Here is a 15938-nt window from a genome sequence, read left to right on the forward strand (position 1 = left end):
CAGTTAATTCCAGACACTATTTCTATGCCAAGTATATTACTTATCTCCCACCCCCCCCTCCCAAAATCTGCCTCAAACATGGAAGAATTTGCTAGTGCTTGAACTTTGGGGTGGTGCAGTCCAAACCATTTTGGCATCTCCTCCGTTGTTCTTGTGAATGAGGCCTCTATGAACGGGTTGCATCACTCGGACTTAAGCGACAGCAGAAGGAACAGACCAGTCTTTTGGTCTCAGCTGAGTTAAGAATTGTGAGGAACTTTCAACTAGCTGCAAAATGCCACTGCCAGGGACAGGCCAATAGATGCATTATTATAGATGCAGCCACTCTGGTTGGTTCCTACATGGAGCTGGGAACTTACCTGTAGAGTGCTACATGGCTTGGAAGCTGGAACACCTAAGGGTTGCTCCCGCCTCCCCACACCTTTGTGCAGGTCCAAGCATAATTTCTTTGGGCCTAGTACAGTCAGGCTGCATCTTCTGCAAGGGTTGGGTTCTGAAGTCAACACGCAAGGCGAAAATCGCATATCAAAATTTACCCTCAAACCCCCAAAATATGCACTGCCTCTTTAAAAACTAAAATCATACTATGAGGCACACACAGGAACTGAGATGACTGAAGGACCAACAGATTCATTCATCTCACGCAGAGCGAGTGGAACTCTGCACTGAGCATGCAGAATCACCCAAACTCTTTAAACTGTCTTTTTTCTGAGCATGTACACTTGAATTTGTATGTAGGCTGCGCATATGATGCAACCTGATTTGAGAAGCTTGTACCACAGGCCTGCCTTCCCCTCTCTGCAAAAATCCCTGCCTGTTTGACAACTTTTGGGGGTAGCTGCTGTTCTTGTTTAGTTCCTTGCACTTCTGGCTGCCTGGCTTGTATTTATGGCCTGACAAGGCAGCACAGACATTAGAGAGGCGCGTCCCACAGACACCGTTCCCCGTCCCTGGCATCCAGTGTCTGTTCTTTCACACACTCTGGAAACCTGGTTCATATTAGCTTCTGTAGATTCTGGAGCTCGGAGTACCTTGATAAGCAGCACAGCCACCACCCTTCCCTGGGCGCAATCCCAACCAACTTTCCAGCACTGGCATAGCTGTGCCAATGGGCCATGTGCTGGATCCTGCAGCTGGGGGGCAGTCATGAAGGCCTCTTCGAGGCAAGGCAATGTTTGTTCCCTTATCTCGGAGTTGCGTTGTCCTAACCTCAGTGCTGGAAAGTTAGTTAAGATTGTGCCCTAACTCTTGCAGTGCTTGTCCGTTTGCCAGTTCCTTCCTGCCAGTTTGCCACACACTGTTTGCCCCTCCTGTCCATTCACAGAAAATGCTAGTAACATCTAAGAAACTCTGGGAAGGCCGGAGAGACAGGAACCTCTCTCAGGCTTTCAAGTGCCTTTGGCGGCTGTGCATGTATGTGTGTGTGGGGGGGTGCGCATTGCAGCAGCAGTGAAGTGGCGCAGAGTTTGAACTCACTTCTGAATACTTCAAGATGGCTCAGGCCATCCGTTTTCAGTGGCAAAATCCTGCTGTGAATGGGGGGAGGGCAGACTACTACAAATGGGGGAGGGCAGACTGCTCTTTAAAGAGTCAAGCTTTCCACCACATTTGTTTTTAAAAAGAAACAGCAAGCATTCTATAAATCCCAAAGAGAAAGGCTTTTTTATAAGTCTAGGATTACAGGGTTTTCTAGATTTTGAAATATAATTTTCTTAATTCCCACTTTTGGGCACAGTAGCTAATTAGAATTCTGGAGATCCATGTAGAAGGCACTAATGCAACACACCTCTCTGGCTTGGATTGCTGATTGGGGAGGGGGTCTGTGAACAAAACCTTTAGACCAGCATTTGTGCACCCTAATCTGCTCCCTTCCCCAGGTCTGCCTTGGCGGAATTCTGGTCTGCACAAGGGTAGAAGCCAAGCAGACAGACCCTGGTGCTTCTCCCTGTTCTGAACAAGAGCCAGGATGTGAGGGGGGAGAGCACTTGTAGAGCAGACACCAGGGCGCTGCCATTCAAAAGGCTCTTCTCACAATGCCGAGCTGCTATCAACAGGCACCAGCTGCGACTATTACAAAGGAGAACACACCGGCGTGTGGTGACAGGCCTAGTCCCCTAGAGACTGAGGAGGAAGAGACAACCTCGCCCCCATGGGGTGCAGGGGAAGGTTGGAAGGAATCTTTTCCCAGCACTCCAAGCCTCAGCTGCTCCTGTGGGGAAAGATCAGTCGGTTCCACCCTGGATACTCCTTACACCATTCTAGGGGATTTCTGAGGCAGTCACCCACATTTGCCTGTTGCAGGACAAAAGGGGGAGTCGTGAGGCATTTCAGAGGCTAACTGGCCTGCTGTGGAAGGACCCCTGGCTGGGTGGGCAGGGCACAGGAGGTGGCTCCTTGCATGTAGGCACCCAGGGAAGTCCGGAGATGGAAAGCATGCACGAGGATGCTTTGGAAGCCCGCACAATGGCTGCACGTTGCACTCAGGACACGAGGAGGTGCCAGGGGCCAAGGAGCAGCCCTTCCGACTCAGACCAATTCAAAGGACACCCTTGCCTGACCCACAAGACACCAGCACAGTCCAGATCAGCTCCTCTCACCATAATTCTAAGAGGAGATGCTGAAGGCTTGGGGCAAAATGTCACTGAGCACCTGGCGGGCGTGGAGCAGGTGCTCCTCCAATTTAGGAATCGGGCAGGTTCAGGCAAAGCGGCAGCACTCGTGCCTGGGAGCAACAGTGCACAGCTGCTGGCTGGCGATTCCTGCTCTCAGGGCAGGGTGGAGCACTCCCTTCTTCAGAAGCTACAGCACCAGCAGGAGCTGCCTGGAGACACAAAGGCCTCTTCTAGAGAAGCTGCCTGTGTTTGCACAAGCACCTTCTGATGCAAGCCTAGAGGCACACACACTTACAGGGGTGCGTGCCTTGTACCCCTTCATCCCGCAGCACCTATTCTCACAGCAACCTGCCCACACACTGCAATCCTCTGCCAGGGTCTCCCCTTCAAGAGCTAAGCAAGTGGCCACCGACGTGTGCAGTTTGGACCAGTATTGCTAACGAAGGGCAGGACATGAATCGGTTCAAGACCTATGTAAAATAAGCACCAACTCTGGTATCCAAGGCCAAAGCCTGACATTTTCTCTCATTTGTGATATCACACATTCCAACAGAACCTCGGGGGCAGGGGAAGAATGGGAGGGTGCAACTCCACTCCTGAAGTCGCACAGCAGCTCATTACTCCACTAGTGAAGTGCTTCACTTCCACACAGCTTTCTGGGTCTACTCCTCGCCATCACTGCACACACAGTACAGAAGCAAAGTCGTTTACTGCTGGCCTTTCCTGTCGCAGATTTTTGGGCTAAGTGGCTCTCCCCAGTCCAAGCCACAAATACACCGCACAACCTTATGTTAAGGTCATTTGCTGTAGAACAGCAGAGACACAAAGGCAGCCCGTACAAAATGAGAGCACCAAGAGGCTCTGCAAAGGGGCCTCTGCTGTCTCTCTTTGGACAGCAGTCTCTGCTGTCTCTCTTTGTCTCTCCTCCTGTCCAGGCTTCTTCTCGTCTCCCTTGCAGGGTGGGTCGACTCACCTTTCCAGAAAGTCTTGATGAGCAGGACACAAAAAGGAAAGGAGACAGAGGGAGAGATCTTGACTTACCGTATTTATCGGCGTATAACACGCACAGGCGTATAACACGCATCTTCATTTTAAGAGGGAAATTTCAGGAAAAAAATAAGTATTTCTTTGCCCCCACCCCACCTCACCTCCATCTCTTCCCCCACCCCACCCCACCCCACCTCACCTCAATCCCTCCCCCTCCCCTCCCCAAAGAAAGGGTCTCCACTTACCATATTCATCAGCTGCCAGCGGCTGTGATAATATGCGGCGGGCGCAGCGCTGACATCACGTCACGACGCTGCGCCGCCGCTAGGCACTATTGGGAACGGGATCCCTTAAAGAGGATTCCGTTCCCTGGACATCGGCTGCCAGCGGCTGTGATAATATGCGGCGGGCGCAGCGCTGACATCACGTCACGACGCTGCGCCGCCGCTAGGCACTATTGGGAACGGGATCCCTTAAAGAGGATTCCGTTCCCTGGACATCGGCGTATAACACGCATACATCATTTGCCCCCTATTTTCAGGGGGAAAAAGTGCGTGTTATACGCCGATAAATACGGTAATTCAACCCGACACCCAATAAGGCAGAATAGGAGGGGAGCAGACAGGAAGATTAAAAGGGGAAAGATTAAAAGGTGGACCACCAACAACAGGGCCCAGAACAGCCTCAGATTTCTTTACAAAAGGGCAGGAGAGCCTGCCTCCTGCAGAGTCCATTGATCACATTCTTATCACCTTAAAATGGGGTGACCCCTAAGTCCCTTAATCCTCTTACAACCCTGTGAGGTAGGCTAAACTGAGGGGCAGCTTCTTGCTCAATATCAACTAGTGTGCTATGCATTGTGGGGATTTAAACCCAAGCTTCTGCAGTCAAAGTCCACTGGCACCCATTCTTACTCTAATGTTTAGCTATAGCAGGCTGGCAAGGAAATCCAAAAACACTTGCTTTAATGAACGAGGTTTTTTTCCCCCGTCTCTCTCTGCGCTCTCACAGTTCCACTTTCTGCTTAACTGGTCTATTTCTGCACATTCCCAGTTGGATCCACCAACTCAGAAAACAGTTTGAAGTTCTAGACACAAAAAGCAGCAAGTGCCACTAGTTTGTCCAGGAAAGTCTTCAACAACGTTCATGAAGTCTTGTGTGCATCATCCACCCTGAGACATGCTAACTAAACCAGTATGTCCCTATAAAACAGTTGCACACAACAATGCCAGACGAGGAGGAACATGAAGGACTGACCACGATCCTTGCACCTGCTTGTGACTCTCCAGCAACTCTGGGCTGGATAGTAGATGAGTGCTGCGGTTCACCAGCAGGACAAATCTTGTGTTCGAAGAGGCTAACTCTGGAGCAGAAAAAGCTGCCAACTGCAGGTCGAACCTATGGGATCAGCCTGCTGCGATACAGAAACGTGAGGGGCAGCGCAGGATGCTTGGGTCACCATAGCGACAGGCACCCAGGCATACACTTGGGTACCACACCACTCTTGCCACTCACCCTTGTTTGCTGTCGCCATTTGTCCTGCTGAGAGCTTCTCTGGTGCTTGGTTGAACTTCGGCCTGCTTAGCAAGAGACCATCCTCAGCAATGCAGCAGGCTGTCTTAAAAAGGAGGACGAATGCAGGGAGAGGGAAGGAGAGAAAGGGGGCACAGTGAGACTTTCCAAGCAGCATACTTTCCCCTCCCCTCAAGAAGTTCCCAATGCTCCCCCTGGGTCTTAAGGACTGACACATCCAAAGCACTCATCCCAAGCCCACCTTCACATTTTAAGGACAGCTACATTGAGGAGTATGATTAAAGGTGCACAGAAGGGAGTCGATCAGGAATACAAACACTGGAGTGTGCAATGTGAGCAGTGCCACACAGAGCTGTCTGCCTTCCACCCGGAGCAAAGGGGTGCAGCCCTCCCAACAAGATGGATGTGAGCTGCGTGGAAGTACAGTAGTGCCCTTGGGCCACTCCTGTTCACTGCAATGGGGCCAGCACAGGTGAATTGCCTAGCACGCTGGGCCTGCGTTACCTGGGCAGGCGGGGGCCATTTGGACTTACCATCACCATGGCCTGAGCTAGTCTTGGGTGCTGACAGGCCATAACAAAGGGAGCCTCAACAACTGTAAATACACCCAGAAAAATGCAAGCTGTTGCTCCTTTAAATGGAGGAGTGGAGAGTCATTAATCATCATCACATGCAGCACTGAGTTGCACATTACAGCACTGCAGTTGGCCAAGGGCTGCAAGGGGGTCATCTGCTACAGTCCCTGTTGTACAGCGCTTGGCATTAGCTCTCAGAGAGGTAGTGCGCTTCTGCACAGGCCAACCATTCCTGCACACAGAAACTAGCTTGTCAGGGAAATAATTCAGGCCCAGCCTTTTCCCCCCGATGGGCTAGCTTTCTATGTGCAAGACATTTTTCTTACAGAGATGCATTCAGTCACACAAGTGCCACTGCTGCCCCCACCACAATCTAAAGTGGTACAGTCCAGATACATTCAACACACCTTTGTGATGAAGCAAGGAGGGGCACTGTCTGTTGGGAGGGAGGGCAAAAGGAGATGGATGAATTTGAAACCATTACGGAGGGAGGAAAACAAAACCATCTTTTTAACCATCAAGCAACAAATGCCCGAAGAAAACAAGGGAAAGGATGATGACCTAGGGCCACTGCAGAACTGATATGCCCCATGCTTGTGAAGAAGTGGCTCAATACCATAAATGGTTCCATCCAGAGTCACAAGTCTTGCTCTCTACCTCTTAGGAATCTTTCCTCTTAAGCCTTCTATTCAACTACTTGTATTTTACTGCAGTTATACTCTGTCACTTTTTACTGCCAGTGAGATCTATACCAACGCTTGTGTAAAACTCCAACCCCACCTCTGCTGTGCAATGAATACTCCCTATGCAAAATGAGGAGTGGGAGACGCTCTCCCTGTAGCCATGCCAAGGTGTGGCTGCCCGTAGTGTTCTGAAGGAGCTCCTTCTCAGTGACATCTTACCACTGTCCAAAGGCCTTCTTGCAGGGACAGATTTTGACCTGCCAGATGCAGAGTTTGCTTTATTACTTGCTCCTGGTCTCCAAATAGGTTGACAAACTGCCTGTCGTTTGGGTTGGTTTTGCCCATTAGGTTTTGTCATTAAAACAGTGACATTTGTAAGACATTTCTTGAAAACACCACTGCAGAATGTAACATGTTTTTGAACACTGGTGAGAAGAACCTCAAGTGACAAGACACCTCCCTACTTCTCAGAAGAGCAAGTGTTTTCCACACCTACCCCCACTCCCTCAAATTGAAAGGCTCTCCAATGACACCTGGGTGCCATCCTCACCCCAGAACAAGAATCTCATTTGCACCTTTTCTTGCACATCTGCTAGGCGTCAAAACACATGCGCAGTAACTGCGGAAAGTAGTGCCAGATATGAAAACAGAAGGCTGTTTGAAGTTTTCAACTCTTCCCCACTTCTAGAGAAAAAGACTATCATGCATGAGAATTGGGCAGCAATAACAGAGCCAGAAAGAAAAATGGGGAGCAAGACACACAACACAACCCGGCAGGAACACACCCAGTGACGTTCGGAAAGCATCAAGCACAATCACCACTGAAGACTCAACAGGCTCGCTTGGGACATACCAGTCTGCCTTTTATTCCTGGCCACCTTGTACCCACAAAGCGGCCTTCCCTACTTCTTCCCTTTCCTTCTAAGAAGGCATGAGTCCATTGTTTCCCTGTTCCTCAAGTCTTTTCTCCCCTTTCAGGAAAGCCCTGCCGCAAGGGAGCCTGCAGGCAAGAGAGCGTTTTACTCTGCCAAGAATCTGCCGCTTGCAGATTCTTCAGATTCCAGCTCAAACTTTCCAAAGCGTCACATACCACGAAAAGCAAAAGACAAAGAGAAAGGATTGTACTGAGAACAACAAGACCATCTGACCCAGAAGAGACTCAAAAACAATGAGACGGTGGGTAGACTCAAAGGCAATGCCAAGCCAGGTGAGCCCTGGGAGGCCCTCTCCCTCCCATGCGCTCCTTCTCACTTCCTACTGGCAGTGAACTCCAAGCAAAGCAAGTCCTACTTTGCCAGCAAGCCAGGACTGCCAGCCAGTTGGAAGGTTTGCAATCCTGGCGTGCAGGAAAATAAGGATTTTTGCAAACCCCTGTTTGCAGGGTCGGATAGAGCAGCCAGCTGCAGTTTGCTGCTAAATCAAAGGAGAAAGCAGACAAGGAAAGAGGAAGCCCACAAGTACTCAAAGCACCAGACTACGGTTGGCAGTTGCTCCAGAACCAACCCTGGACATCTGCAGAAGACCATCACCCTCCTCTCTCCCACCCACTGTTTTCAGCCAAGACACTGTCTTACCAGTCCTTCCTTGCTGAAACATAATCTTCAAACTAGGGGACTCGTAACCATTGGCAAAATACCTGACTGCTACTGGCAACCCCAAATTCTGGGTGGGGGGGAGCCTGCTGAGGGGCCCTGTGCTTTTTGTTGCACCTCAAAGGGTGGCAGCTTCAGCCACACTCCCAAACGCTCCAGGAGGTTCCAGCAGTCACCATTTTCCCCCTTTCAGAACGTGCCAAGGACCATTCCCCTTGAAAGGCAGGAAGTGGCTCTGCGCTGCTCACTGAGGCACAGTGGAAATGGTCAGCTGTTTTTCAAAGAGCCCTGCGTGGAGCACTCCCAAAACCTTTCTTGGTGTTGGCCCCGACTCAGTGGAACACCTCACCCTGGGAGGCGAGGCCAGCGGCCTCCTTGCCAGCCTTCCACCATGCCTCACAGACTCCTTCAAACATAAGAACATAAGAACAGCCCCACTGGATCAGGCCATAGGCCCATCTAGTCCAGCTTCCTGTATCTCACAGCGGCCCACTAAATGCCCCAGGGAGCACATAAGACAACAAGAGACCTGCAAGGCTTCCTGGGAATTGTAGTTAAGAACATAAGAATGGCCCCACTGGATCAGGCCAGAGGCCCATCTAGTCCAGCTTCCTGTATCTCACAGCAGCCCACTAAATGCCCCAGGGAGCACATAAGACAACAAGAGACCTGCAAGGCTTCCTGGGAATTGTAGTTAAGAACATAAGAACAGCCCCACTGGATCAGGCCACAGGCCCATCTAGCCCAGCTTCTTGTATCTCACAGCGGCCCACCAAATGCCCCAGGGAGCACACCAGATAACAAGAGACCTCATCCTGGTGCCCTCCCTTGCATCTGGCATTCTGACATAACCCATTTCTAAAATTAGGAGGCTGCACATACACATCATGGCTTATAACCCATAATGGATTTTTCCTCCAGAAACTTGTCCAATCCCCTTTTAAAGGCGTCTAGGCTAGATGCCAGCACCACATCCTGTGGCAAGGAGTTCCACAGACCAACCACACGCTGAGTACAGAAATATTTTCTTTTGTCTGTCCTAACCCTCCCAACACTCAATGTTAGTGGATGTCCCCTGGTTCTGGTGTTGTGTGAGAGTGTAAAGAGCATCTCCCTATCCGCTCTGTCCATCCCCTGCATAATTTTGTATGTCTCAATCATGTCCCCCCTCAGGCGTCTCTTTTCTAGGCTGAAGAGGCCCAAACGCCGTAGCCTTTCCTCATAAGGAAGGTGCCCCAAAGCCTTCAAAGCTTTCAACAGGTTTTTGCTGGCTTGAGTTAAGGGTTCACCACGTCCCACCTGCACATCTCACCTGGTTCCAATCGCCTCAAGCTGCTGCCCCCCTTTGGGGGTCTGCATGATGTTTCTGCCTGGGGTGGTGGGGCAGGGCTTCTTTCAGGGAGGCAGGGCTAAATATTTCAGATCTCCTGAGAGTTGCAACAGGTACTGAGGTCTGAGGGCAGGAGGTCTGGTCTGGAGGGTAGAGCCTCCGTTTGCCTGAAGTTAACATCCTCGGGTCGCCAGTTCGAGGCCGCCGGCACCGCGAGTTGGTGAGACCTTGAAGCAGCTGACAAGCCGAGCCGAGTTATTCCACCTGCTCTTTGGTGTGAGCAAAGAAGCGTCTTGGCTGCCCTCCATGCGAGAGATGAAGGAGCTGCTTGTCAGCTTGCGTGGGAGGAAACCGGAGGACAGAATGTGATACCAGATCAGAAAGATCCATCTGAAATGTTGTGGTTCTTGAAAGATAGAACCTTTCTTCAATTGCAAAAATCCCTACGGGGATTTAGAACAGCCTGCCCATGTAAACCGCCTTGAATAAAGTCTGAGGAGAAATCTGACGACCAAGAAAGGCGGTATATAAATACATGTAGCATTATTATTATTATTATTATTATTATTATTATTATTATTATTATTACTACTGGGAGAGAGCTCACTAACAGACCAATCCTATGCATGTCTACTCAGAAGTAAGTCCCATTAGAGTCAATGGGGCTTACTCCCAGGAAAGTGTGGATAGGATTGGGCTGTAAGGCTCCTATCCTCAGCTGCCACATCCCACCACCCCAGGAAACCTGTCTTTCTAATGCAGGAGGAGTAGGTATGAGAATGCACTAACACAAGAGAAAGGATGGGTGCCCTTCCCAGAGAAAGGCTCCTTCCTCCTCTAGCCCAGAGCTGGCAGGGGCCCTTCTGTGCCCTGTTCCCTGTGCTTCTTCCAACCAGAGATGAACCCAGAACTTCCCACGTGCAAAGCACAAGTTTTACCGCCGAGTATAGTGCCTGCCTTGCCCGAGACCAGGGGCAGGAAGGGGGCGAGAATTCAGGGGCTCCTTCCAAGCCCAGAATCCCATGGCAGGGAAGAAATCCTCTGACCCACTCTTGGAAAATTCATTCACAGATCCATGGCACATCTAACTTCCTACCTAGCGGCCCTCCCTATCAGTCCAACCCAGCTTCTGGTCCACTGGCAAAGATTCCTGCCTCCCAGTCTCTCTCATTTTCTTCACAGTCCTTTTCTGCAACAGAATGCCAGTATCTTCAGTCCTGTGGGGAGGGAGAGAAGTAGACTGGCATTTGCCCCAATGGATCTGCTGGCCCTGATGTGCCACCGGGTTCCCTGCTTTAGCCTCCGCCGTGAGCTGAAGGATTGCAGCCACCTGGGTCACCAGGAAGGGCCAAATCCAGGTGAATTCAGAACAGGGGAGAGAACAGATCGAGAGGGGCCGCAGAGTGCTGGGGCAGAGTCCAAGCCAAGCAAGGAAGGATCTCTGTGCCTGTTGGAACCCTACTCTTATTGCTGCGGGAGAAGCAGGCACTGAGCAGCACAGCAACACCACTGTCCCTGCAAAAGAGCAGGCGGCTCCTATTCCCCTCCTCTGCCTCCCTGCTGTTTAATTGTAATCTCTGCACCAACAGCAGCAAGGCGAGCTCAGCATCGCTGGAGCTGCAGCACCACCAAGCCTCTTGCAGTCCCCTCCCCCATTTTGGAACACAGACGGGGGGCTGAGCTGGCACAGGACGCTGAATGGGAGGACAAAGCAAGGGGCACCTGCAGCCTTGCTGTCATCCACAAGCCACTGCCTGGGTCCTACAAGTGCAGTCTTTCCCCAGCCTCTCTTGCAGCACTCCAAGCGTCAAGGCGCCTCTGCTCTGCCTTCCTTCTTGGGTCAGAAATGCCCCTGCTTAGAAACTGAACAGTTCCACTAGCCAAGACCGGAACACCCACAAAGGACAAAGAGCAATGAATTAGGCAGTACACTCAGCTGCTCTCAGACAAATGATCTGGCTGGAAGGACACAAAACCAGAGAAATACGGGAGTCATGTGGAGTAGTGCAGGCCGAGAATCCTCTGTGCAGATGAACCCACCACTCAGATAGCAGGAAACATGGTTTCACCTGCTGCAGGTCCCAAATTCAATCCTTGGCACTTCCAGCTGGAAGGATTGCAGGGGGCAAGGCTGCGAATGAGATCACCAAGACCCTCTCAGCCACACAGACACCACTGTGCTCGGTGGACCAAGTCTGCCATTTGTATGAGGTTGCTTCACACAGCCCTCAAATCCTGCCTTCCAAAGACCTCAAGGTTGCCCAAGGACACAGGCCATGCTCTTGATGCACCTCTTTAGGCACTTTCAAAAACAGCACACAAACAATGTAAGCTGCATCTGTCCGAGAGCTGCTCTAACACTACTAGAGTGTCAGGGTACAAGAGACCCCTTGCACTGGAGGGGAGGGTTGGGAAAGGGAAGGGAGGAATATAAAGGGACAGGAGTCAGTTTATTAAGGTTCTTATAGGATTAGCAAAGGAAAGAAGGGATAAAGGAGCAGAAATCACAGGACAGGCAGGCAACAAAGAAGGATGCACTCCTAGGCCCACTTATTTTAAAATAAATCCCAAAGGACAGAGAAGGACTTACTTTCAAGCAAACAGACCCAAGATCTGGCAACAAGGGGCAGCTAAACAGGGTGGTACGGCCATGACCAAAGTAAGAGTCAAAGAGAAGACTGTGCGCAGCTTCCTATTAAATTAAAGCAGGTTCCTATTCCCCACAAGGGTACAGAGTAGAAGGTGGGCTCCAACACATCAGCCACTTCATTTAGAAATGGGGGAGGTGAAACCTAGATGGAACTTTCAGCAAACAGGGTAAAGTCCCTTTGCATGCCACAGCCTTGTAATGCAACCAGCCACCCACTCTGGGGATCTCTCTCGGGTTACAAACATATGGCAACATGCAAACAGAGCCACATAAGCTTCCTTGGTCTATGGAATCAGAGTCCTCGCCAGGGGAAAAGGGCGCTGCAAAGGAGGCTTCCATCCTCGTTCTGTCACCATAAAGCTCGAGGGTTCAACCAGCAACAGGTCCAGAACCTGCCACCCCCATGCTGGCTCCAAAGCCGCTGAGACATCAGTTGACATCCTGGCCATCAGCGAGGGTTCACAATGCACCAGGCATCACATCCACACATCGGGCAGGCCTTGCAGAAATTTTACTTTCACCCCACAGCAGGAGCAAGCCAGCGCTGATCATTACGTGGTTGGAAAAAAAGGAGAACAAACCAATGTCTACGTGGGGCAAATGCACAGAAAGCACAATGGCCATCAGCCCAGAGCTCATGTTTGGCAGAAAGGGAAGTGGTTGGAAAGACCCAACACAGGCTGATGGAGCAGAGCCAAGCCCTGGGGTGGCTTGACTGCTCCAAGCGCGCCGTTCACAATGGGGAGAGAGTCTGTGGATAGTATTTTAGTGTAGGGAAACCCAGCTGCATTTGCTGTACAGCATTATAGTCAGGACTAAGACAGCAAGGAGTGCAAGTTAGACCTGCCGGGTAGCTGAACCTGGCTGAGCTCAGGTTGAACTCAGGCCTGGTTCCTCAGGATTTTTCAGCTCTTTCATCTCATGCAGAATCCTATCAAACTATTTTCCCTGCAATGCAACTCTACTGAATAAACCAGGGGTCTCCAAACCCGGGCCCGGGGGCCAGATGCGGCCCGCAGCAAGCCTCTTTCCAGCCCACGGCCAACCTCTTGTCCCCTGAATGCCTCTGGCCCATTCAACTGAACATAACCAGAACTGTGCTCTGATTGTGTCTGGAGGTCTTCTGAGGGCCAAAGAGGTTGAATAAATGAGCCCATTCATCCATTTATTCACTCATCTAGGTTCCATCTCCAATTTATTTATTTAAATTTTTTTGCGGCCCTCCACACCACGCCAGATATTTGATGTGGCCCTCTGGCCAAAAAGTTTGGAGACCCCTGGAATAAACAATATCCAACCTACGAGAAAGTTACACTGTTACCAATTCAAAGATGCCCCCCGCCCTGAAACAAAATATACACAGTAGAATTTTTTTTTTTTAAAGAGAACGGAAATCCAGGTATTTGACTAAACCTGTTGCGACTTGGGTGTTTAGGAGTTTGGCTCTAGTTCAGATGAACTCCGAGAAGCCCCTTGGTATGCAGAAGAACGCAAGTCTGTAATTTAAGAGACAAGAGAAAACCTCAAAGAACAGCCTGACGCAGACTGAGATACAAAGCGCCCCCCCCCCCAAGAATGCCCAGGTGTCTATTGGAAAAGGCAGAAGCAGGAGACCAGAAGAGGGACTAGCACCAGACGAAGGACTAGTCGGGACTAGCCTATGCACTTGGGTACCAGGATGTGGAGGGGGAGGGGACACATCTTGCTGCAGGTTTGTCTTGCATACTCCCCAAGCAGACTCTTGCTTGGCTGAAAGCGAAATGGAAAGGGGATGTTTCTTTCTACAGTCTGGGGGGGGGGGGTCCACAAGACCATGCTGGCTTAAAAGCTGAGGAGTGTTTAAAAGCCTTGAACAGCTCCTTGGACAGATATTTTCAAGGATTAAAAAGATGGATATATTTTTAAAAACAATTTATAGCCCACCTCTCTCCCTAAGGGACTCAAGGCAGCTTTTAACATCCCCACAAGTACATGACAGTTGACACACGCGCACTTTAAACCCTTCTGTTTAAGATCAGGTAGTATCAAGTACATACTTACTGAATTTACTCATGTTCAAAAAGCAAGGGAAATTAAGGATGACATGTTATTTTTCACATGATTTAGAAGTTAACAGCTCTGCACAGCCCCTACATTAAGCCTCATTTACAGACTAGGCTGCCTGCATCTCCACCTTGGGTTTCTCAGCTCAACTTCAGGCTGGGGAAAATTGCACCCACGCAAAAGTTCGCGGGAGAAGCTTTTCCAATACCTTGCTGGAGAGGTTCCTGAAACAAGTCTGCCTGGTGTGCCCTACAAGGAACAGCGTGCCCCCAAAATGCCACCTAGAACTATAGTAAACATCCAGGCAGATGATGCTCTTTCAGACAAAACAAACTATTAAAAATTCATCCTCTTTTAACTTCATTTTGAAGCCTATGACTTTAGAACAGTGACTTTCAACCTTTTTCACTTCATGGCACATTGCGAAGGCACTAAAATGGTCAAGGCACACCATCAGATTTGTGACAATTGACAAGGCATACCACACTGCCGGCGGGGGGCTCACTTCCCCCAGTGACCCTACTAATAAATAACCCTCCGCCAAATTCCCACAGCACACCTGGAGACCATTCACGGCACACCGGTGTGCCACGGCACAGTGGTTGAAAATGGCTGCTTCAGAAGATACAAGAAGTTTCTGTCTTTTTCCATGCTGGCAAACAATCCACTTTTCAAGGATGGACATTTTATTTTACTACTAACGGAGCCGTTTTGCCCGCTACAGTTCCGTGGCTTTGCGGCTCTTAATGGGATCGCACTGCTCCTTTCCACTCCAAGCAGCCAAACCACACAGGCTGCTCATGGTACACTCCCCCCCCACCTCTGGTTTACTGACAGAACTAATTTGCCTTGCGGAGACGGAGTGGGAGTATTTAATCGCTGCCTTCCAAGAGTAAGAGCGTAAACAATGGTGGAGCGAATCCTGCTCTATCTCATGTGCTGAGCCAGAGACCAAGGAAGGTAATCCTGTTTCCATGGCACTGACAAGAGCATAATGTGTATTATACGTGACTGCACTTTGGAACAAAACCACAACATCAGGGTCCAGCTCGCATCCTGCCACCTACCACAATTAGAAAGAGTGACTGGTAGCTGCAGCCAAACCATAGTGCCACAAAGGCTCTGTTCGCATGTTCACCTGGGACCAGTGGCATAGCCAGAGGGGATGCAAAGCACTAAGTTTAGCAGGCCACCTCACCACGGAGCCCTCCACCTCCCTTTCGGAGCCATTTCCAGCGATGGGAGCAAAACAGCAGCAAATGCAGGATGGAGCTCATGGGCAGTCAAGGTGAATGCCTGTTTTGCTCCCCCCACCTGGAATGGCTCCGAAGGGGAGGGGCCCCTTGCACACCGCAGTGAGGTTCCCTGCAAAATTCAGTGCTATGCGCCCCCTTTAGCTATGCCACTGCCTGGGACACCCTCCCATAGTCATGCTGAAACAGAAAGGCACACTTTGGTCTATAGTGTTATCATGCACAATGAGGGCATGCTGCGCAGAGACCTAGGCATGTAGTTCTCTTCTACAGAACTACAGGATAACCTGGAGCAAGACACACGCTTGTACTCACCCATCTGCAAAACAAACAGGGATCTAACTCAAGGGACAAACAAACAGCATAATCATTCATAATTTATGGATACAACACCAGCACTATAAATAGTGCACTACCAAGCACCTTAACTGAAGAAATGATCTCTGCCCCAAGAAGCTTACAGTCTATATTTTGAGCCAGCAGCCTACTTCATTGTGACTTTCAGAAGTCACACACCTTCTAATCAAGTTGGATAAATACGTGCTGCCGCTGCCATGGTAACCATCGCTTCAATATCACAACTTCACACGCTCAGCACACAGCTGGTCAGAAGACACCCTCACATACTTGCACAAACGGAAGGTCAGGTTTGGAGAGACAAAGAAACTCAAAACGATCCC

At 50.2% G+C, this 15938-nt stretch overlaps 1 protein-coding gene across 5 annotated transcripts in view; it reads right to left on the reverse strand.

Annotated features, from left to right (window-relative positions):
* ADISSP (adipose secreted signaling protein) overlaps nt 1-15938 on the reverse strand; it is a 44965-nt gene that overhangs the window by 20441 nt on the left and 8586 nt on the right. For 3 of the 5 annotated variants that reach the window (XM_066632172.1, XM_066632173.1, XM_066632176.1), the window contains one exon: nt 5115-5217. In XM_066632172.1, the coding sequence (XP_066488269.1) occupies nt 5115-5133 (19 nt within the window). In that variant the 5' untranslated portion in view covers nt 5134-5217. The remainder of the gene's footprint in view (nt 1-5114; nt 5218-15938) is intronic. The other 2 variants (XM_066632171.1, XM_066632174.1) reach the window with 1 other exon arrangement.

The sequence above is a fragment of the Tiliqua scincoides genome, chromosome 6, assembly GCF_035046505.1.
Source record: "Tiliqua scincoides isolate rTilSci1 chromosome 6, rTilSci1.hap2, whole genome shotgun sequence".
In the NCBI taxonomy this organism is placed as follows: domain Eukaryota; kingdom Metazoa; phylum Chordata; class Lepidosauria; order Squamata; family Scincidae; genus Tiliqua; species Tiliqua scincoides.